Genomic DNA, 21962 nt, shown 5'->3' on the forward strand with positions numbered 1-21962 from the left:
TTTTAGTTTCTCTCAAACTCTTTGTCGGAAAACCGCTGTGCGCACTACTAATGTAACTATTATTTCTGCAAATAGGAGTGCGGGCGCGGTGCGAAAAAGGGAGGCGTGGACTGGGAGGACGCTCACTTGCTAATATGTATTACTTACCGAGCGTCCTTCCTGTCCACGTCTCCCTTTTCCGCACCGCTTATGCGCTCCCCTTTGCAGAAATAATGTCAAGCCAACTAGCCCAACAACTTACTATTCTAAAGCCTATTTCTTCTACAGCAACCTCTTTTCTAATATGCTTAGATGCAAGTGAGCGTCCTTTCTGTCCACGTCTCCCATTTCCGCACCGCTTCTGAGCTCCCCTTTGCAGAAATCATGTCAAACCAGCTAGCCCAACAGCTTACTATCCTAAAGCTTATTTCTTCTACAACGGGCTCTTTTCTAATATGCTTAGATGCAAGTGAGCGTCCTTCCTGTCCACGTCTCCCTTTTCCGCGCCGCTTCTGCGCTCCCGTTTGCAAAAGTTATGTCAAACCAACTAGACCAACAGCTTACTATTCTAAAGCTTATTTTTTCTATGACGGGCTCCGTTCCACTATACTTAGTGGCAAATCAGCGTCTTTTATGTCCACGTCGCCCTTTTCCGCACTGTTACTGCGCTCCCCTTTGCAAAAATCATGTCAAACCAACTAGCCCAACAGCCTAATATTCTAAGGCCTATGTAACTATCTCTTTGAATTGATACAGTAAAGTGATGGTTAAGAAGGCAGCAAAACTTTTATTAATGAAACGAATGTTTTATTCGGCGAACTTGTGCCCTCAAAAACTGGCTACACTCAAGGAACAACGGTAGCGGCGAACACACTCGGTGATCGTCGAAAATCTGATCAGCGGGTCAAGCGCGTCGGCTTTTATACAGCAGTTGTCGAACGTTCCAGACTAATCGTTGGAACCCGCGTGCTTTCCACAAAATTCTACACCATTGGCATCAGACGATGAAATCAGATAACACAAGGTTCGGCGACAACAGACAGCGAATAGAAGCATCGCTAACTTTCCAGAAACTTCGGATACATGCAGACGCGCCACACGCTTTGCGATAACAGTTGTTAGGCGGTGAAAAGTGGTCGCCCGATAAAGATAAGTACACGTGTCGATGCACCGAAAAGAGAATAGAAAAGCTTTGTTCATAGACCACGGAGCTGAATTAGCAAAGTTCCTTAGCACCGAGCACCCCCCGGGGGGCTTGTACGTCAAGCAAAGCGTGCCTGATTTCAATCACCGCTCACTGCAGTGCGCTTGCTAATATTACTACACCATGACATAGGGAGGTGTCTACGAAATCTCAAGAGCTCTTCAGGTGGCTCTTGAGTTCTCACATTTTACACAAGTTCTGGGCATCACCATCACGCGCATTTCCCAATTTTGGCCATGCAGCACTTTATCGTATAATCAATGAATGAATGAATCCATCAATCAGTGAGCCAATCAATGACTTCGTTTTAAGTTTTAGCATGAAAGGAAAATACTGATAAAAATGCTGAGCTACAGCTAGGATATGGCCCTGCCCCATTTACAATCAACAGCACAGCATTGTAGAACGGTTTCTGACACTAACGCTACAATAAAAAAAAAACAGCAATACTAGAAGCTAAATACACTTATAGGACGGCTTATGCGTAGCAGAGATATGTATCACCATCATAAACACTACCAACAGTGGCGACAACACACACACACACACGCACAGATATATCTTTGATGCGAAAGCGTTACGCGGTTCATTGAGCGAAAAAGCCGGCGCCTGTAACGGGGAAACTGCGCATAAATTCACATTGGCAGCGACGCCACGGCACGAGCGCCCCTCGACGGAGCGGGGCAGTCGAAAAGGCACACCTGCTGTCGCAGTAGCACTACACGTGATGCGTTAGAACAGAGGGCATCGCCGCGACGCCACCTCACCCTAACTCTCGGAAGCCTGTGCTATCCGCGCGTTCCTTTACTGCGCAAGCTCTCGCCCGAATTTAACTGCGACTCGGTAAGACTAAATCGCAACGCGCCAAGTGTCTCAAGGCATTCGCATGCCTTCGGGGAGTTCCTAGCGCAAAGGACCGCTTAGTGGCGTTCAATGGGCCGTTAGTGATTTCGCTTTCACAACTCATAACAAGTGCTTAGTTGTCATCAGATTTTGTTTTGACTATTGCGATAGCAATTACATAAATATGCCAGGAACATTACTGCCGTAGTCGTCGCCGCCGTCTTCGTGTTCCGTGTAAAATCGAAGGGCGATAACATCGTCCCCGCGCGCCGTATGCTGTATGTGCGAGTGAATGCGCGTAAGTGTGAGCGGACGATTGCGGCACTTTCTCCTGCGCATAAGGGAGGAGAGCGTGTTGGAAGCACACCGTGTTCCGTCGCATGTAAGGCACCGGGCATTCATTTTTATGCGACCTTCTCTTGTACATAAGCGCGTGGTTCTCTTGTATTCTTGCGAGCGTACGGGAAAAACCAAAGTGTTCGTATGTCCTATCATCGTGCAGGGCGTGAGGGACTTCTCACCGGGGTGCTGTGGTCACACCAATAAGGTAGTTTGTGAGCGTTGGTAGAAAGTTCTGCACCAAGGAGTAGTGTCGCAAGAAAAACGAACAGGATTTGCAGCTAAACACCCTCGCGACAAAATCGGTCTTGCTTTGCAACTACTCAGCAAGGCGTCTGAGCTCCAGGTGTTCTCGCTGCTGATCTGCAAAGTCATCTGCACTACGTGTACGTAAGAAGAGTTTCCTCGTCTTGACCATCTTTGGGCGGCGGGTCCACGGGAGCGCGAGACAGGCAGTCGGCATTAGTGCTTTCGTCAGGACTTGTACATTACAGTGGTGTAATATTTTTCCTGTATGAAGATCCACTGCGCCAGGCGTACTGAAAGGTCCTTTAAGTTCGCTAGCCAACACAACGCGTGAAGCGCACTGATGACCTTGAATGGCCTGCAATATAGGTAAGGGCAGAATTTCGCTGCAGCTCAAATGAAGGGGGCGCATTCTATTTCGATCGTAGAATATATCCCTTCCGCTTTCGACAGCGACCGGCTAGCGTAAGCTATCACCCGTTCATGTCCGTCTTTTTTGTAGACTAGTACGGTGCTGAGGCCTAGGCTACTGGCGTCAGTGTGTATTTCTGTATCGCCATCCTAGTTGAAGCAGGCAAGTACCAGTGGCGACTCCATGCGTAGTTTGAGCTCATGAAATGCGTTGACCTGTGACGTTTCTCACTTAACCTCGGCGCCAAATTTGGTCAGATCTGTCAGCGGCTCAGCGATGCGTGAAAATCCATTGATAAAGTGCCTGTAACCGCCACACATGCCAAGGAATCTACGCACTGCCTTCTTATCGATGAGCTGCTGGGACTTTGCGATCGCGGCTGTCTTCTAGGGTAGAAACCGACTCCAGGGGTGCGATCTTGTACGCGTTCCAAATTCGAACGGAGGTGGTCCGCTCTTTCCGTCGCGAAATTGGCGGTCCGTTCCGTTGCGTTCGTCCGATAGCAGACAACAGAAAATGATTGACAGCAAATATCACTTCACAATTGACGTCATGGCGTTCGACACTGTTCAAACTGACCAAGCGTGTGCAGCTCGGTGGAACGGACCGCCTCCGTTCTATTTTGGAACGCGTACAAGATCGCACCCCAGATTTGCCGATGACGTTGCCCAGGAACAGAACCTCGACGAAAGCGAAGTGGAGCTTTTCCGGCTTCAGATTGAGCTCTGATAACTTGATGGCCTCAAGTACTGGCGCAAACCAGCCTAAGATGCCTGTCGAAATTTGCCGCGAAGACGACGAATTTATCCAAGTAAACAAAACAGGTCTGACACTTCAATCTTGCTAACACCGTGTCCATCACCCGCTGGAACGTTCCAGGCTCCAAGCACACTCCGAAGGGCATGACCTTCAATTCGTGGAGGCCGTCTGGCTTGATGAAGGCGGTCGTTTTACGATGCCTGTCGTCAACATCGATTTTCCTGTAGCCAATCTTGAGATGCATGCGTCGTTCTACTGTGGGGGCGGGTATACGTCCTTCATGATCTTGTTTAGTCAACGATAATCGACGCAAACACATCGGGATCCGTCCTCTTTCTTCACCAAGGCTACAGGAGATGCCCAAGGCTTATCGATGGCTGGATGATGTCAGCGCGCAGAATTTGCTCGACTTGTTGGCTATAGCTTCCCGGTCTAGCACCGAAATTCGGTATGGGCTCGGACGGAGGGGTCGAGCGCACTGTTCGGTGATCATGCGATGTCTTGCAACTAATGTTTGGGGAATCCTCGATGACGACGAATAACAGTCTTTGTATCGTCGGAGAACTGCTCGGAACGGTTGCTGTTTACTCATGAGATTTGGATTTATGTCGAAGTCTGCTTCTGGTACTATAGTTGTCGCGCTAGATGCTGGAGATTCCGAGAGCGGAAACGCACTGGTATTTCCCACAAATTCTTCGACGTATACGGTCATGGTGCCGGTGCTGATGTGCTTGAGCTCCTGGCTGAAGTTTGTCGGCATCACTTACGTTTTCCCTTCATGCAGTCGAGCGATCGCTCTTGCGATTCAAGTTTCACAGTCAGGCAGTAGACGATGATCACCCGCATTGACACCTTCTACGTGTGCTGCTGTTTCGGTGTCAACGGAACTTTCAATGCTCTATCGAGGCGGAGTGTTTATTTGACCTTCGAGCGCACTCAAGGCATGGCGACTACGAACGCTCCCCGGCGGTATAGCTTGTTCTTCGGGTAGCGTTATCGACTTTGACTTCAGGTCGATGATTGCGCCATTGTGGTTCACGATGTCCATGCCTATAGTAACGTCTCTTGAGCACAGTTGGCGGATAACAAAGATGGCAGGGTAGGTCCGGTAATGAATTGTCGTTCATGCCATGCAGATTCCAGTAGGCGTTATCAGGTGTCCTCCAGCTGTATCACTCTGAGGGTCTTCCGATGCAGTCTTCACTTTCTTCAACTAGGCGGCGATGGGTTCAGTAATGATGGATTAGTTTAGCTCCTATGTCAGCTAGGCTGCTAGTGCATGGTCATCGAGAAGTACGTCGAGGTGGGCAACCGCGCACCTACCACGACCTCCACAGCCCTACGAGATGCCTGTGCCATAATCACTTCCACGCACCCCCCATCCATTTTCAGCACGCTGCTCCAAGGAAAAGCAATGCTCGGCACTCGACAAATCACCAGTCGTTTTGGTTTAATGTACGGACGCCAGCCACCTGCTTCTGCAGTGCCCTTACCGCGCAATCGCACCTCAGTGCCAGCTCCAATGCCATGTCGACGCGTAACTTCCGGAGACGGCAGGTGAAGCCTCGCACCGCTTCAGGTCGCGCTTGCCGGACTCTCGCCGGTCTTCCTCGCCGCACCAGAGCCACAACAATATCACGAGAGAAAGGTCTCCAAGTCTCCCTAGGGGAAGCTAAGCCCAGCGACGTTGGGTGATGGGGCCATTTTTGAGCGAAGAGTGACGAGAGTCCATCAACGATGACGCGACTAGAAATCAAGACGGCGATACTACCCGCAAGCCCAACGATGGCGCCACTTGAAAACATGGCTATGCGACTGCGCGTCATGACATAGAACGACTCCGCGATATAATCCAATGTGACGAGAATGACGAGACAGGACAGCTCGAAGATGACACATCTCCGTGCCCGACAACGATGATCACGCGAATAGAGGCTGAAATATCTCCCGACTACGAGGCCTCCACTCGACGCAACCACGACCGAAGAAACGGACGCGCACCGTAGCTCGAGACCGAGCACAGCCAAAGCAGGATGTCAAGTACGGACTTGGAGGTGACCATAGACGGAAAGGAAGTGACAGTACTCGTCGATACCGGGGCTGACTACTCGTTGAAGAGCCGACAGTTTAGTTTGTTACGTAGTACCGGTGCGTCGTACATGACTGCACGGAAATCACCGAGCAGCTCATGCCCTTACTCCACGTGGCAGTTCACGTGGGAGAAGCCTTTGAAAGATGCGTTCCAAGCATTTCAGCAGCGCTTGCAGTCACTACCTATGCTCGTTCACCTTGACACTTTGGTGACAACGGGAACATCTGGATACCCACTTATGCTGGCGCCGTAGGACCGGGTACCGTATAGAGTGAAGCGGAAAATGGCCTCCCGTGAGTGACCGCCTATGCTGGCAGGTCCCTTTAGAAAACTGAATTCAATTATTCGTCGATCAAACGCCGTTGGTCAGCCGGGAACAAAATTTTGGTTATCTTTTTGCGGTTAACCTTTCAACGCTGTCCGTCACCGCCACGTTCTGTGGTGGCTAGCCAACCTGAACGAACTTCCAGGTTACCTCGCTGCTCGGAGCTTACGACTGCAGGTGTTTGATATCACTGTGGTTTACAAAACAGGTAGAAAGCACTCCGTAGCGCAATGCCTTTCTAGTGAATCCATCGGCACAATTCGATTGATGATGACGCTTTTATGGTACCGATAAGTGCGAGCAACTTCGCACAGGACCAGCGCGCCAATGTGCACTTATGCCGGGTCGTGAAACATATGGAGGGACACACGGCTTCGACATCATGGACGTTCAGGCGTGCCTTTTCATCGCTCTCTCTCTGTAACGACGTTCTCATGAAGAAAAACCTTGCTACCAATATCACTGTACCTCCTCGCCGGGCCAGCGAATCTACGAAATGGTATTTTAGTAGCGTCTTACGACGGAGCTTACAGCAGGATACATGGTAATCGCTCGAATGCTGCGAAAAAAAAAAATCTCAAAAATACAACTGGTCCTGTCTAACGCTGACGCCTTATATTACCTGAAAACCTGCTGATGTCAACGCCAGGAAACGCCATCTTCAGGACCGGCTGGAGTACTGAATCACACAACACACCACCGAAGGCTTTCCAGCATGATTGATTGATTGAAAACATCTTAATTTACAGGATATTCGTAGAACTCGTGGGTGGGCCGCCTATTCCGGTAGCCCACTGGTTACTGCTGCTGCGCTGGCCCTCCCCACCAGCCAGTGCTGACGGTCAGGATCATCGCTGAGCAGAATAGCCTCCCACTGCTCTTTTGAGGGATTTGGGATGGGGTCAACTATGGGATTAAACTGGCAAGCCCACACCATGTGGTAGAGGTTAGCTACCGCTCCACAGTGCGGGCATTGCGGGGAGAATAGTGTAGGGTACCACTGGTGTAACTTAGGCGGCCTTGGGTATGTATTAGTTTGTAGCCTCCTAAGAGTGTTCTCTTGCAACTTATTGAGGGATTTATGTGGCGTTGGGTACTCCTTCCTGGCTGTTCTGTATGGTGCGAGAATGTCAGCATACACTGCTAAAGCAGTTAGGTCCCAGCACTCTTCACGGTCATCAGGGGGAGACGCCCGGTATAGAAGAGCTCGGGCATGCCTGTGAGCGGCTTCGTTTCCTCCTGGTAGTTCCAGGTGACCGGGAAACCAGATGACTGAGGCTTGGCTGGGTGGATGCTTAGTCAGCAATGACAACCCTGACCTGTGAATTAATCCATTATTGAGGTTGCGACGGCGTTCTGGGAGTCAGTGAGCACATCGGCGTTGGGTTTAGATGCTATAGCTAATGCAATAGCTGCTTCCTCTGCGTGAGTGTGGTTGGAAGTTTTCATCGAGGCGCAATTCACCATCGATCCTGAAGCGTTGAGACCACAATAGTCATCACTCCATTCTTTGGCCCTGCGGCGTCGACATAAAGGGTGTTAGGTTGCTGGTCCCATTTCTTCTGCAGGGCTTCCCCTCTTGCTTTTCTTCTTTCGATGTTATATACGGGATGCATGTTCCGCGGAATGGCGTACACGTTAATGCGTCTACTCACATCACGTGGTACCTCTTCCCTTTGGTCTATCGTATAGGGCAGATTAATATGGATATTTTCGAGCAGATCTCTACCTGGTTTTGTGAGTGCGAGCCTATTGAGTTGTGAGAGGCCTTGTGCTTCCCACATCTCTTTGGGGGTATTATGGACTCCTAGAGCCATGAGCTTTGCCGTTGGCGTGGAGTTTGGTAGCCCCAGTGCCGTCTTGTAGGCCTTCCGGATCAGCGTCTCCAACTTTTCAATTTCCGACTTGGAGAGGTTAAGGAATGCCCTCCCGTACATTATCCGAGAAATCACGAAAGCCTGCACTAAGCGGATGGCGTCCCTTTCCTTCATGCCATGGTGCTTATTTCTGATACGATGCATCATCCGGAGGATTTGCTCGGTGGATGTTGTAAGCTTCTTCACAGTGGTGGTGTTCTGTCGCCCCTGCGGGATATACAGCCCTAGGATCTTGATCTCCGTGGGTTTCGGTACTGAGTGGTTGTCTATATACACCGTTATGTTCTGCGCCAGGGGTGTCCTCGGGTTCTTCAGGATGAGCAACTCGGACTTTTCCGGCGCACACTGGAGGCCTCTTTCCCTTGCGTACTGGTCCACCGTATCCGCTGCTGCTTGAAGACGCTCCTCGATCTCGGCGTCACTGCCCGAGTTGCACCAGACAGTGATATCATCCGCATACAATGTGTGTTTGATACCCGGGATTTCGGAGAGAAGGCCTGGGAGATCTTTCATAGCCAAATTGAACAAAAGGGGTGACAGTACCGCCCCTTGCGGAGTTCCTCTCGGGCCTAGAGTGACGGGATCTGATTTTATTCCACCGAAGTTTATAGTGGCTTGCCTTGCTGATAAGAAGTTTTTGACATAGTTGTAGGTTCTGGCGCCACAGTTGGTGTCGGCGAGGCTTTGAAGAATATTTTTATGCAGAACGTTGTCAAACGCTCCTTTCAAATCAAGTGCCAGGATGTCCCTTGTCTGTGACTTGGGGGGTGTCTCAAGGAGATCCTTGTACAGGTACAAGAGGGCGTCCTGGGTCGATAGGTGAGGGCGAAAGCCGAATTGAGTGTTAGGTAGGAGGTTGTTCTCTTCTAAGTATATACTGAGTCTCGTGTTGATGACCCTCTCTATGAGCTTGCCCAAACACGAGGTCAGCGATATCGGTCTTAGATTATCCAGTTTAAGGGGTTTGTTCGGCTTTGGAATAACCCGAACCTCGGCCGTCTTCCAGGATATTGGTAGCGTTCCTATAGCCCAATGCTGCTCGTTGAAGCATTCCACCAGCGAGGTGATGGTGTCATCGCTGAGGTTAAATAAGAGCTTAGCTGTTATTTGATCTGGACCTGGAGCTGCATTTTTTCTCATGGCCGCTATTTCTGCTTTGATCTCTTCCTTCGTGAGTGGGATGTCCAGCTTCGCATTCGGCAGCCCAGAATACTCCCGTTGTTCCACGACTGGGTCCGTGCACAGACACCTGGTCTTGAGCTTTTCCATCGACTCTGTGTCCGTACCCGGGATGGTGTGTACAATCTTCGTGAGCCTGTCTTTAGTGGCCGACTTGCTGCTGCTGGGGTCGATTAGGACACGCAGGAGCTTCCAAGTCTTTGACACACCTAGCTTCCCCTGAATACCATCGCAGAGCGTATTCCAGTTCTGTCTAGCCAAGGATATGGCGCAGGATTCGGCCTTTTTGTTTATCTCGTCTATTTTTTTTTTCCTGAGTTTGCGGTTAAGCCGTTGTCTTCGCCATCTCTTTGTCAATGAGTGTCTTGCTTCCCATAAATGCAGAAGGTGCGGATCGACCGCTGGGCAATCTTCTGTCGTGCAGACCTCTTTCGTAAAGGCTTTCAAAGCTTGCACCTCACCCTTAACACATTCCTCTAGGTTTGTAATAGAGTTTGCAGTAGATGCCCGGGCCTGTCTCCACCTGTCCCAGTTCATAATTCTTGCGACACCTATTTTGCGTTTGCGCGCGTTTGTGCTTATCTCCAGATAGAGGATGAAGTGATCGCTTCCCAGGTGCTGTTCGGTATTCTTCCAAATCGTGCTGTTTATATTCTTGGTGAACGTCAGGTCCGGACACGTGTCTCTACTAACACTGTTTCCCAGCCTCGTAGGGTAAGTGGGATCGGTGAGGATCGATAGCCCTTCTTGCGTCACCACTACTTCCAGTTTTCTGCCTTTTGGTGTCGCCGCCGGGTAGCCCCATGAAGGGTGCGGTGCGTTGAAGTCGCCCCCAATCACGCAGGGGGCATGGCCCGCTAAGCTCAGAAATTTCTTTATGAGGGAACCCAATCTTGCGTGCCTGTCTTTGGGAGGGCTGTAAACATTCAATACATGCGTGCTTGTCGCTCCTCTTTGGAGAGGAAGAAGAGTAATGTAGCAGTGCGCAATATCCGGCTCGAAATGGTCGTGCAGTATGGCAGTGTATAGTTCGTGCACTAACGTGGCAGTTAACTGGTCTTGCTGATAAGTCACATAGCCTTGGAGTTTGATAGGTATTAGGTGGGGTTCTTGAATTAGGATAGCTGCTGGTGGGTCATATTCCTGAGATAGTAGGAGATTAAGAGCCGCCTGGTTTCTCTTGTAGCCCCGGCAGTTCCACTGCCAGATCTTTATTCTTGGTTTGTCTGGCATGGTGAGTCTGTATCGGAGGGCTCGTCCACTTGCATTGTACGAGCGAATTTGGACTTATGTCTTTTATCCGCATGTTCCTTCCGAAGTGCAGAAATTGCCGTCTCCGTGTACCGTCTGTTGTTTGCAATCTGCTCTCGAATTTCTTGGAATTGGGCGTTCACGTAAATTGGAAACGCTCGAAACTCCTCCTTGAAGGATCGGAGTTCTTGGATAATTTGTTGGTAGACCTCGCCTAAAGCAGGCTGGGAGCTAGGTGCCTGCTGTGTTTGGCTTTGAGGAGTCGGCTGAGTTACCGGCGTTATTGCATTAGTAGTGGCTCGCTTAAGCTCTTGGTTTTGGATTGTTAAAGCGCTGACTTGTTTTTTAAGACTTTCTATCTCTTTTTTGAGTGCTGCCAACTGCGTGTTATTATGGGGCGGGGAGGACGAGGGGAGGGGAGGGCACTCTGCAAAGCTCACCTTCGAATCTGAGAGCTGACCCGACGACGTCTTCTTCAGCGCCCCGGTGGTCTTCGTGTGGTTTCCTTCCCTTGTTCTTTACCCGTCTCCACGTGACTGGCGTTCTGGTTGGAGCCGGTTTCCCGGCGTCTTGAGCTCGAACGGCCGCGAGAGGTGGAACGAGAGTGGGAGACTGATGACGACGCTCCTCGCCATCGCTGTTCAGGCTGCTTCTTCTGCCTCGGCCTGCTCCTACCTTCTTCAAGTTCCGTTGTTGATGCCGCGTTTGAAGACGTGGCACTGGCGTTCTTGTTCAGTGGTCTGTGGAATTTCTCCTTGCAGTCCCTTGAATAAGTCTTGTGCGGACCCTTGCACAGCGCGCAAACGGGTGCGCACTCGTGCGTCTCATCGGGACTCGGCGTTCCACAGTTCTGGCAAGCAGCCCCCTTGGGTTTGGGGGAGACGTCTGCTCGGTGACCTGGCATTCCACAGTTGATGCAAGCCGCCCTCGTTTTCCGGTAGATGTAGCAGCGGCGCTCTGACCACCCGTAGTTGACCGTGAATGGAACTTTCTGGCCGGCGAAGACGATGACTGCCGACGTAGTCTTGCCCAGACGGCGCGCTCCCAGGATTGTATGGCTGGGTGAGGAGACGTCTTGGAAGATAGAGTCATCACCCACTTCAGGCTTGATATTATGTATTACACCCCTGCAAACATCCTCTGGCAAGGCAACGTAGGCGGTGACTGTTATACTCTTGCCGTCGAGGTGCAGACTATTAAGCTTGGCGAGGCGGAACGCATCTTCCTCACAGTGAGTACATATCATTATAATGTTCTGCTGGCTAACAACGCGCAGAGTTGGCTTTTCTTGTAGCGGTGTGTCAAGGGCCGCTTGGATCCCTAATTCGAGATCGAAGGAGCGTGGAGCTACAGATTGCAGATCCACCGTGGTTCTAGGTCGGATGATGACCTTGTATGGAAAATTCTTTAAACTCGGTAGACGCGGAGGTCTCGGTGCGGGAGGCTCTCGGCGTTCTTTCCGCTCCGGCTCTTGCTTGGGAGCTGTCGATTTAGCTTGCGCCGCTCTTTCGTTGTTGCGCCGGGACCATATGTTCCAGCCATGGCTGTTGTCTTCCTTCGGGAGATCCTGCGGGGGCATCAGCTGCTGCTGGGATGTTGGTACATGGCTGAAGTCCATCTCCGTCGGGTCGTAGCCTCTTAGGGAATTCATAGTAGTCGCGGTAGTCATGAACGAAGCGGGAGCACTCACCGGCGAAAGTCGTTGGACCCAGCGTTGGGCGAACTCCATGCCGCGCATCCGCCGGCGCACCTGTGTCTCTGCTGCGGTGATGCACCCAAACCACTCGGCCGTTAGGGTTAGCGCTCTTCGCGTGGTGCTGAGAAGTCACACAGTCTTTACCGCCGAGAATATGGCACTCACAGGTTCACTGGTGGTATTAGGCGATGCCAGGCGTTGAAGGGAACCCGTGGATGGTAATTATACGGTGATCCAATGCTGTAATCCGCCGAAATCGAAGATTGTCAACGGAGCCCAAGCATCGAACGTCCGCTCTTGACGAACGCTTGCAGCGCCCCCCCCCCCTTTCCAGCAAATAGGGATGGATCTACTCTGTCCGTTTCTGATGACATCTTCTAGCAACAGACGTATAGCAGTTGTGACAGAGTACCTTGCGCGGTTCGCCGAGTCAAACACATTGCCGTCAGGTAGGGAATGAAGGCAGCTAGATTCTTCTTAGATAATATTGTTTTGTGCTATGCTACGCTGGGGGTACTCATTACAATAGGCCAACTGCTGTGCTGACGCAACAGATTCTGCGCTTGAACCACACGTGCCTTCGTCGAATTACCGCCTACCACCTCTAGCCCAATGGTCTCGCACAGCGTTTCAAAAAACCCTCGCCGATGTTCCGGCCACGTACGTCGACATCGAACACCGAACTTAGGACAACGTTTTTCCATACGTGACTTTCGCGTACAACACGGCGAGCCTGGAGAGGACATGCTGAGCCCTGTGAGCTCATCTGTGGCTGGCAAGCCACATCCATGCTGAGCCCTGTGCTGCCCAACGTCCATCACAACCACTTGAACGGGGACTGGGCCGGTTCTCTTTAACGTTCTCAGGCATCTCGCCAACTAGGCCGCACATGCGTCCCGTGTTAGGACTGTAGCGACGCCCATAACTACAACCTGCGACGAAGGGAACAGGCTAACGCACCTGGTAACCGTGTGATAATATGGGTGCCCATTCGCCACTCTGGTCTCGGTGAAAAGCTTCTTCGCCGCTACTTCGTAACCTACAAAATCACACGACGCCTTCGGCCACTCCTGCACGCAGTTATTCCTGATGGAATGACAGTCCCAGAGATGCTACCTGGAGCCTAAAGGCGTTCACGTCGTGCGCCTGAAGCCAACGTTTTAGTTTTGGCGGACGCATAGTTTGGCAATTTTGATTTCGTTTTAAAGATACTGCAGCATCGTTTCGTTACCGCCTTTCATTTGTCATGCACTGACACTATTAGAGTACGCAGATGTTTACAGTTGTCCGCGGTCGCTTCCGCAACGCCGCCATTTTACTGCCTTTCGGTTGTCACACGCAGTTATCGTATAATGCATGCGGGTCGAACAGTCACACTGTTTATTGACAAATAGGTCCTTCTACCATCGCGTGACGCGCACGCTCCTAGACGCATGTGGTATAGTCTAGGTCAAACTTGTTCGCCAACGCTGCGTCTGGGAAACCGTGTGGCGCTGGTATAAGGAACGAACAAACGACTATTATAGGCTAGTTTCCGACGAATGCGCTTGCCGCTCTCGCCGTTTAATTTAAGGGTGCAAGTGTGAGAATACTGGTATGACACGGGATAAAGAATGTTTTTAGTAAACATGGCGTACAAGTTGTGTTGCACATTCTGCGATAAGAGTTATCTGCATTTTCTCGGCCATTCACAATAATATTAGCAGTCTGACGTCCGTGGTACGTACAGTATGCAAAGTTAGGCAAGAGAAGAAGTGCGTTAGTTGCACTACTGCTGTGGGATAGCAAATTACCCGTTTTTGCAGAAATGCCCAGAAAAGTCAGACTGGTCAGTGTATTAATATGAGACATCAGGAGCGTGCGCTCGATGTCAGGAATGGAACAACGTCGCATCTGTCGTTTGTCGTTGTACTTTCTTGTTCAATGTAGACTGGCATACTGTATCGACGCAAAGTTCAACTCACAAGACAGATCAGGGAAACGTTTTTTCTCATGCCAGTTGAATCCTCAAATTGTGTCAGCCAAGGAGCGACCACCTTATAGCCAAGGAAAGTGAAATATATTCTGATGTATACTGCTTCCAATTTTGACTAGTCAACTTCAAACCTGAATCAGTATTTTTAAAAAGTACACGTGAGGTGACTGGCATCTAAAATGTGTATGGTGGTTTTCCTGCTTGACTTAACTCATCTGTTTCTTTCCGAAATAACCCTTTAGTTGTAAGATAGTGCTGTTTTCGTCGCCTTTTTCCACATCCCACACATTTATCTTATCCCACACATCTTATCGCACATTTCTTCGCAGGATGCATTAAAAACATACTGTACTTACCACACCTGAGAGTGGGGGGTACATTATTCTCTTGCAGGCACTTACATCTACAATGTTGTATATTCCAGCACCTTATATTTCCTACCGAACATTTCTTTTATGCCATATATATTTTTTCTCGTCAACTTCATTGTACTTGTGCGTATTGCAAAGCTCATTAAAGTAACAACCTGTCTAAATTTTCCGAAAAAAATATGAGAGACGTTTAATAGCTCCAGCCATAGACATGATTTGCAACTCCAAGCAAACACCTGGTGGCGCATGATTATAATTTTTCTACTGCCGAGATTGCGCAGTTGCACTCGGGAAATGTAGTTAATGAAAGAAAAAACATCAGGAGTAAGAAGCACACTGAGTTTATGTTTTTTTGTTTTTTTTAGGTGCACACGTTGTGTACGACTTCCGCCAGCCAAATGGTCGACGAGTTGCATCACTGAAGGTATTATGCGCCAATTGTAGCGTACCGGTGTACAAACCGGTTAGGAAGGAGCGGGTGTACAGCATCGTGACGACTTCATTCATCGCGAACGGAGGTGATGGATTCGTGTTTGGTTCAGGTGTTGCTAAGCGCACGGAAGGTAAGCCGACATTTTTGTTGGTTGCATGGCCATAGGCATTGTGGGGCTTCATTAGAAGGTTCGTCAACAAGAAATGTACACCCCGTAGCCCGGAAGGAATACGCTTTCAGAAAAAGAGCTGGATATGTCTGTCTTCTGATAGAGTTCCAAATTAGGCCGCATTTTTAGAGAGCGAGATGCTCTGACCACTCCACCGCAGTAGTCTGCCTTTGTTTTCATTGTTTGACGTATACTATAACCTACGATATAAAAACGAATATAAGCCAATAAAAAAATAAAACATACATAGGCTGAATAACTGCTACGGTACGGGTAATAAAAATCTCTTAGGGCAACGAACGCTTCTAGCCGTAACAATCGTTCTGTGTTTTCTTTTACCTGTCTGGAAAGGCGCATCTGCTTTCTATGGTGTGTACTTGTGCAAATCATGCGTAAATATTGTCACAATTTTCAATCATTAAAAGTGACCTCTCAGCATTATGCTAGAAACAAAATTACTCCTAAGAATCCAGGTAAACCTTATTCATTTTCTCAATAGTAAGAAGGAGCAGGGACACCAAAGGCCGGGAGGTCGACAAGGCGAGCGCGCGATTTGCTACCCTACACTGGGCGTAAGGGACAGAGGGAATAGAAAGAGGAAAGGAGGGAGAAAGTGAGCACTGAGTGCACGTAGGATGATGCAGAGGGACACTATCAGCGGTATCTTAAGCCGGTGCACTTCACGTAGTTTACTTGTGCACGAATCGCTTTTTGTGCCAGTGACGGGTAGCCACGGTCCCAGTATCGAATTGTTCGCAGAATAATAAACATGACGTATACTTTAAATTAGGTTCTTTCAAAAATGTCTTTGACAATATTATTTTTTTATTGACCATAATTTCGGGACATGCATGGATATTGGAATTTTCGTAGACCTTTAAACACCATTCAATCAGTGTGTCCAGTGCGCACGTCTGCAAAGGCACAGTAAGTCCTTCTCACCCCCTACCTATTGCGCGTTTTCATCTGAAACAGCATAAATTTTATTTTCAAATACAAAAAATAAGAAGCAGCGTATAAATATACCCTCCACCACATAGGACGAATGCTTATATGCCAAAATGTCTCACGTTTACACGTCACACTGCACTTGGAACTGGAAAAATTGCTTTTTGCATTATGTTAAACATTTGATAATACATACATACACGCATACATACATACATACATACATACATACATACATACATACATACATACATACATACATACATACATACATACATACATGCATGCATACATACATACATACATACATACATACATACATACATACATACATACATACATACATACATACATACATACATACATACATACATACATACATACATACACACATAAATACAACATCAGCCTGGTTACGCCCACTGCAGGGCAAAGGCCTCTTCCATACTTGTCCAACTACCCCTGTCATGTACTGATTGTGCCCATGTTGTCCCTGCAAACTTCTTAACCTCATCCACCCACCTAACTTTCTGCCGCCCTCAGCTACGCTCCCCTTCCCTTGGAATCCAGTCCGAATCCCTTAATGACCATCGGTTATCTTCCCTCCTCATTAAACCTCCAGCCCATGGCCATTTCTTTTGCTTGATTTCAACTAAGATGTCATTAACTCCTGTTGGTTCCTTCACCCAATCTGCTCTTTTCTTATCCCTTAATGTTACACTCATCATTCTTCTTTCCATAGCTCGTAGTGTCATCCTCAATTTAAGTAGAACAATTTTCGTAAGCCTTCAGGTTTCTGCCCCGTAGGGGAGTACTGGTAAGACACAGCTGTTATACACTTTTCTCTTGAGGGATAACGGCAACCTGCTGTTCATGATCTGAGAATGCCTGCCGAACGCGCTCCAGCCCATTCTTATGCTTCTGATTATTTCAGTCTCATGATCCGGACCTGCGGTCACTACCTGTCCTAAGTGGATGTATTCCCTTACCACTTCCAGTGCCTCGCTACCTATCGCAAGCTGCTGTTCTCTTCCGTGACTGTTAAACATTAGTTTTCTGCAGACTAATTTTTAGGCCCACCCTTCTGCTTTGCCTCTCCAGGTCAGTGGGCATGTATTGCAGTTCGTCCCCTGAGTTACTAAGCAAGGCAATATCATCAGCGAATCGCAAGTTACTAAGTTATTCTCCATTAACTCTTATCCGCAATTCTTCCCAATCCAGATCTCTGAATACCTCCTGTGAACACGCTGTCAATAGCATTGGAGAGATCGTATCTCCCTGCCTGACGCATTCTTTATTGGGATTTTGTTGCTTTCTTTATGGAGGACTACGGTGACTGGGGAGCCGCTATAGATATTTCAGTATTTTTACATACAGCTCGTCTACACCTTGATTCCGTAAGGCCTCCATGACTGCTGAGGTTTCGACTGAATCAAACGCTTTGTCGTAGTCGATGAAAGCTATATATAAGGGATGGTTATATTACGCACATTTCTCTATCCCTTGATTGATAGTGTGAATATGGTCTATTGTTGAATAGCCTTTACGGAATCCTGCCTGGTCCTTTAGTTACAGAAGTCTAAGGTGTTCCCGATTCTATTTGCGAATACCTTAATAAATACTTTGTAGGTAACGGACAGCAAGCTGATCGGTCTATAATTTTTCAAGTCTTTGGCGTCCCCTTTTTTATGGATTAGGAGTATGTTGGCATTCTTCCATGATTCCGGTACGCTCGAGGTCATGAGGCATTGCGTATACAGGGTGGCCAGTGTTTCTAGAACACTGTGCCCACCATTCTTCAACAACTTGATTTTCCACAGCTGCCTTCTGCCTTTGCATAGCTCCTGAAGCTTCCTTTACTTCTTCCGGCGTTACTTGTGGGATTTCAAATTCTTCTGGGCTATTCTCTCTTCCATTATCGTCATGGGTGCCACTGGTACTTTTAAATCTCTATAAAACTCCTCAGCCACTTGAACTATCCATCCATATTAGTAATGATATTTCCGGCTTTGTCTGCACCTGTTACATACATACATACATACATACATACATACATACATACATACATACATACATACATACATACATACATACATACATACATACATACATACATACATACATACATACATACATACATACATACATACATACATACATACATACATACATACATACATACATACATACATACATACATACATGTATCCTGTACCAGAAATAACCTCTGTACTGTTTGCAGCGATGTGCAGTACGAGGAGAATGAAATCCAATCAGGCGGTTTGGTGTTGCCTTTAACCTCATTTACTTGAAACAAGCGTTTTGCGCTGATTGCACCAGCTATGCATCATAGGGTCCATTCAAACATTCTGCCACAAATAAACCAATATGTTTATTAATATTACTGTTATTATTATTATAATTACGTGTACTATCATCATCATCGTTTGGCGATGGTGATGATGCTTTGCTGATGTCGAATCGAGGGCAAGGACCTTTCACACAGATATTAGATCACTCTTGTCTTGCATAAAATTCTTGCAAATTTTTAGACTGCGAATTCCCTAGTTTTGTCACACTACTTTGTTCCCTGTTACATAGACGTATGTAATCTAATTTGCTAGCCGGCAGCTTACTAATACCTCAAGTAAAAACGCAGGCGCACATAATTTACTTCGTTCTACATAATGCTGTAGTGCTGTTAGGGTAGTATTCCCACTCTAAAACAAGTATTCTTATCGACGTATTCAACAATAAAATAACCGATGCTTCCGTCTGTGTCTCTCTTAGGTGTCAGCGCCTTAGATGTATTTGCGAAGTACTTCAGCAAAACGTCTCCGGTGAAGACCCCTGAAGAGGAGAGAGTCATCGTGCTGAACCTTCCGAAAAGAGGAGTAGGTTCACCATAGCGCAAAAAAAAGAAGTTGGAACACCAAAAGTACCTTTCTTCTACATAAAAATTTTAACTCAAATAGTGTGTTTTGTGCAGTCTTATTTAGTAGCTGTGTGATGTTGACGCTGTTTCTTTCCTATGTTAACATGTTCATTCAGATATGATATGGAATAAAATGGAATAAGGATGAATCGTCCTGATAAACATCAAATTCTATTTAGTGATGCTGAATTTTCCTGCAGGAACTGCGCCTATCGGTATAACGAAGCGACCTTTATTACTGAGGACAAAGAACGCCATACTGCGGCCTCCACTTGCTAGTGGAAGTGCAATGATTCATGTAACACAACAAGAGGAGGCACATACGCAAAAAGATCATGTGTCCTGTCAGAAGGCACGTCTTTGTAGCGATCGGCAGCCTTAATTTTACCGTCATTGTCTTCTTCTATTGGCTTACTTCGTAGAGGAGCTTGCTCTAAAGGAAAGGCGAGGCTCATAAAGCGTTATCTGGGGGGCGATCGGAGATCTTTCTTCAATACGCGTTTTATTTGGTTGCTGCAACGTCACAAAGTGGCAGTATGTAAAGTTTGTGAGAATGGGGCGGAGAGAGCAGCCAGTGGGCAAATGGTAAACTCCCCGGCAGTTTACTTTCTCGTTTTTCGTCTCTTTGCAGACTGTAAAGTACAAAACAAAATTTTTCTCGTCTTCCAATGAATAATATCTTTACCGAAAACATGTTTTTTTTTTCGTAAGCTTAAACACGTTTTGAAATAGTAATACGTGTGGGTGCTACAATTTCTAACTATTAGTTTCTCCGCGTCGTGCGTAAGTGGTGTCACGCACAGCGAGAAAAAAGAAGAAAAAAGGAACGACGGAAACAGTGGCGCACTTTTCGAGACGCAACAACAACATTCCAGTGGCTCGCTGGTGCCTGATGATGGAGTCAAGCTCGCCGCACATCCAATGCACTATTTGTTTCGAGAAACGAAAGTGACGCCGGAATTCGAGTTCTGCCATTTTTCCAAACGCGTTTCGCAGCTTTACTGCTCCCATTCCTCCTCAAGCAACGCCAATGAAACAACTGAAGTTTCCATCGCAAGCGTCATTTTCTAAAATTAAACTGTGGATTGGATTCGAGCACGCCATTCCGCGCAGAAGCCGGTCTTTGGATCCAATCGAATCTACCAGACGCGCCAGGCGAAGCCGGTCTCGCAACGAGCGTACGATCGCTCTAAACTGTCCAACTCCTGTCACGTTCGGCGCCTAATAGACGACGTGCTCGGTTTCAAGATGATGGGCAGGAGCGGGTCGTAATTTTGACGTCGCCAAAAACGTGGATGCGCCCCAAACGGGGCGACGTCGACATGGAGTAGCCCAATCGTGCGCGCCGGCAACCGAACGAACGCACCGAACGGTCTCCTATCGCACCCCAGACACACAGATGACGCTTTATGGGCCTCGCCACACGTTGCCCGCACTGCCTTCACGAAAGCACACCAATGCGAAATCATTACAGCTTCTGCCCTGCGGCTATGCGATCATCTGTCGGAAATGCAACTGGGTGTTCGCTAGCGCACTGCGCTTCATTCACGCATCAAAAAGTAAAATGGTAGATGGAACAGGTGTGCAAAAATATCGACTGGTATATAAAATAATGGAATGAAAAAGGTCGATCCAAATAGGTTGCGAAACTTCAGGAGAAACGCGGTTCAGTACAAATTGTCAGCGACATCAGCAAAGGTGGCTATAGGAGCAGCGATTGAAGCGCGACTACGTTTGGAGGGAACGTAGATTGGGAAAGAAAGAAGCGTTTTATTTTATTTCAAGCGAGACACAGTTAGATTCATTCAACGAAAATGAAATTCCTCCTCAATTTTATATATTCGTTATGAGTTAAGAAAATGGAAGTTTATTCCATTCTATTATTATTAATAAATGCATTTATTTTCAGCGGCCACCGTTGATGGGCGTTGAGGGGGCGTTGACGCCACTATCACTTGTAATGCAATGCACGTCTTGAAATGGGCAGAAAGGCGCGCTCGTAAAGTTCAGCTGTTGAAATACGCCCCCCTTACAGTCTGTGCCTTCTTGCTTGTCGAAATCTGAATTCGGTGACACGGGTAGCTTCATCGCTTCTTAACCTGTTCAGTCAAAAGTAGTGTTACGACCGCCAGATAATTGTGTAGTTGTTTTCGCGCTACTGCGCTGGCCGACGGACTTGGCATCGGGCGATAGGATCAGCACTCTACAAATAAAGCTTTCGCCTGCCTCCAAAGAACGTGTCTTCTGTGCAGGGGTGCGATTTCGATTGCCCTTTCCTCCATCGCTTTCCGCACTGAAAGCATGAAATGACAATCAAGTGGAATGGCGGGAATGGCAAGTGGAATAGCTCAAAAGGCAGGGCAAGGAAACACATTTCGCGCCTTCGAAAACAAAATGACGCCACTTCTGTTTTGAACTGATATGGCATCACCTTATTTTTCCTTCCGCCGGAAGTGTTCCCTCCACGTATAGATGGCGCAAAGCCGCATGAACCGCTGATGAACCTCAATGTTTTGAACGTATGGGCTCGTATGGAAGCTTCGATACCAAGTATATTTACCTTGGAATCAATCTGTGCGATCAAATTCACTGACCGCTGCTACATAAGGACTGCCTGTGCTGCTGGGCCTTCGCGATACACGTATTTTTTCGCTGATGATTGAAATGCCCTCATCCGCCAGTGTTGTATCATTAAACTAAAAGAAAAAAAAAACGTCAACCACGCAACGAAGTGTTAAGTCTAGAAACACGCAAGTGTGTTTTCACTGTTGTGTATCGTCGCCCTAGCGGCGACATTGACAATTTTTTTGAGTTTCTTGAAATATTGTTGTGCTACATCAGCACAAATCACCTGCAACTTCTCATTGGCGGGGATTTTAGTATTATTCTTTTAGTAAATACGCCGAAGTCTCGAAGATTGCAGATTATT

At 47.8% G+C, this 21962-nt stretch overlaps 1 protein-coding gene across 4 annotated transcripts in view; it reads left to right on the top strand.

Annotated features, from left to right (window-relative positions):
* The window catches only part of LOC135921169 (protein 5NUC-like), a 266996-nt gene extending 247926 nt beyond the window's left edge, over window positions 1-19070 (top strand). For all 4 annotated transcript variants that reach the window (XM_065455478.2, XM_065455477.2, XM_065455476.2 and 1 more), the window contains 2 exons: window positions 14914-15111; window positions 18889-19070. In XM_065455478.2, coding sequence (XP_065311550.1) covers window positions 14914-15111; window positions 18889-19007 — 317 coding nt within the window. In that variant the 3' untranslated portion in view covers window positions 19008-19070. The remainder of the gene's footprint in view (window positions 1-14913; window positions 15112-18888) is intronic.
* The last annotated feature ends 2892 nt before the right edge of the window (window positions 19071-21962 follow it).

The sequence above is a fragment of the Dermacentor albipictus genome, chromosome 8 (genome assembly GCF_038994185.2).
Source record: "Dermacentor albipictus isolate Rhodes 1998 colony chromosome 8, USDA_Dalb.pri_finalv2, whole genome shotgun sequence".
NCBI lineage: Eukaryota > Metazoa > Arthropoda > Arachnida > Ixodida > Ixodidae > Dermacentor > Dermacentor albipictus.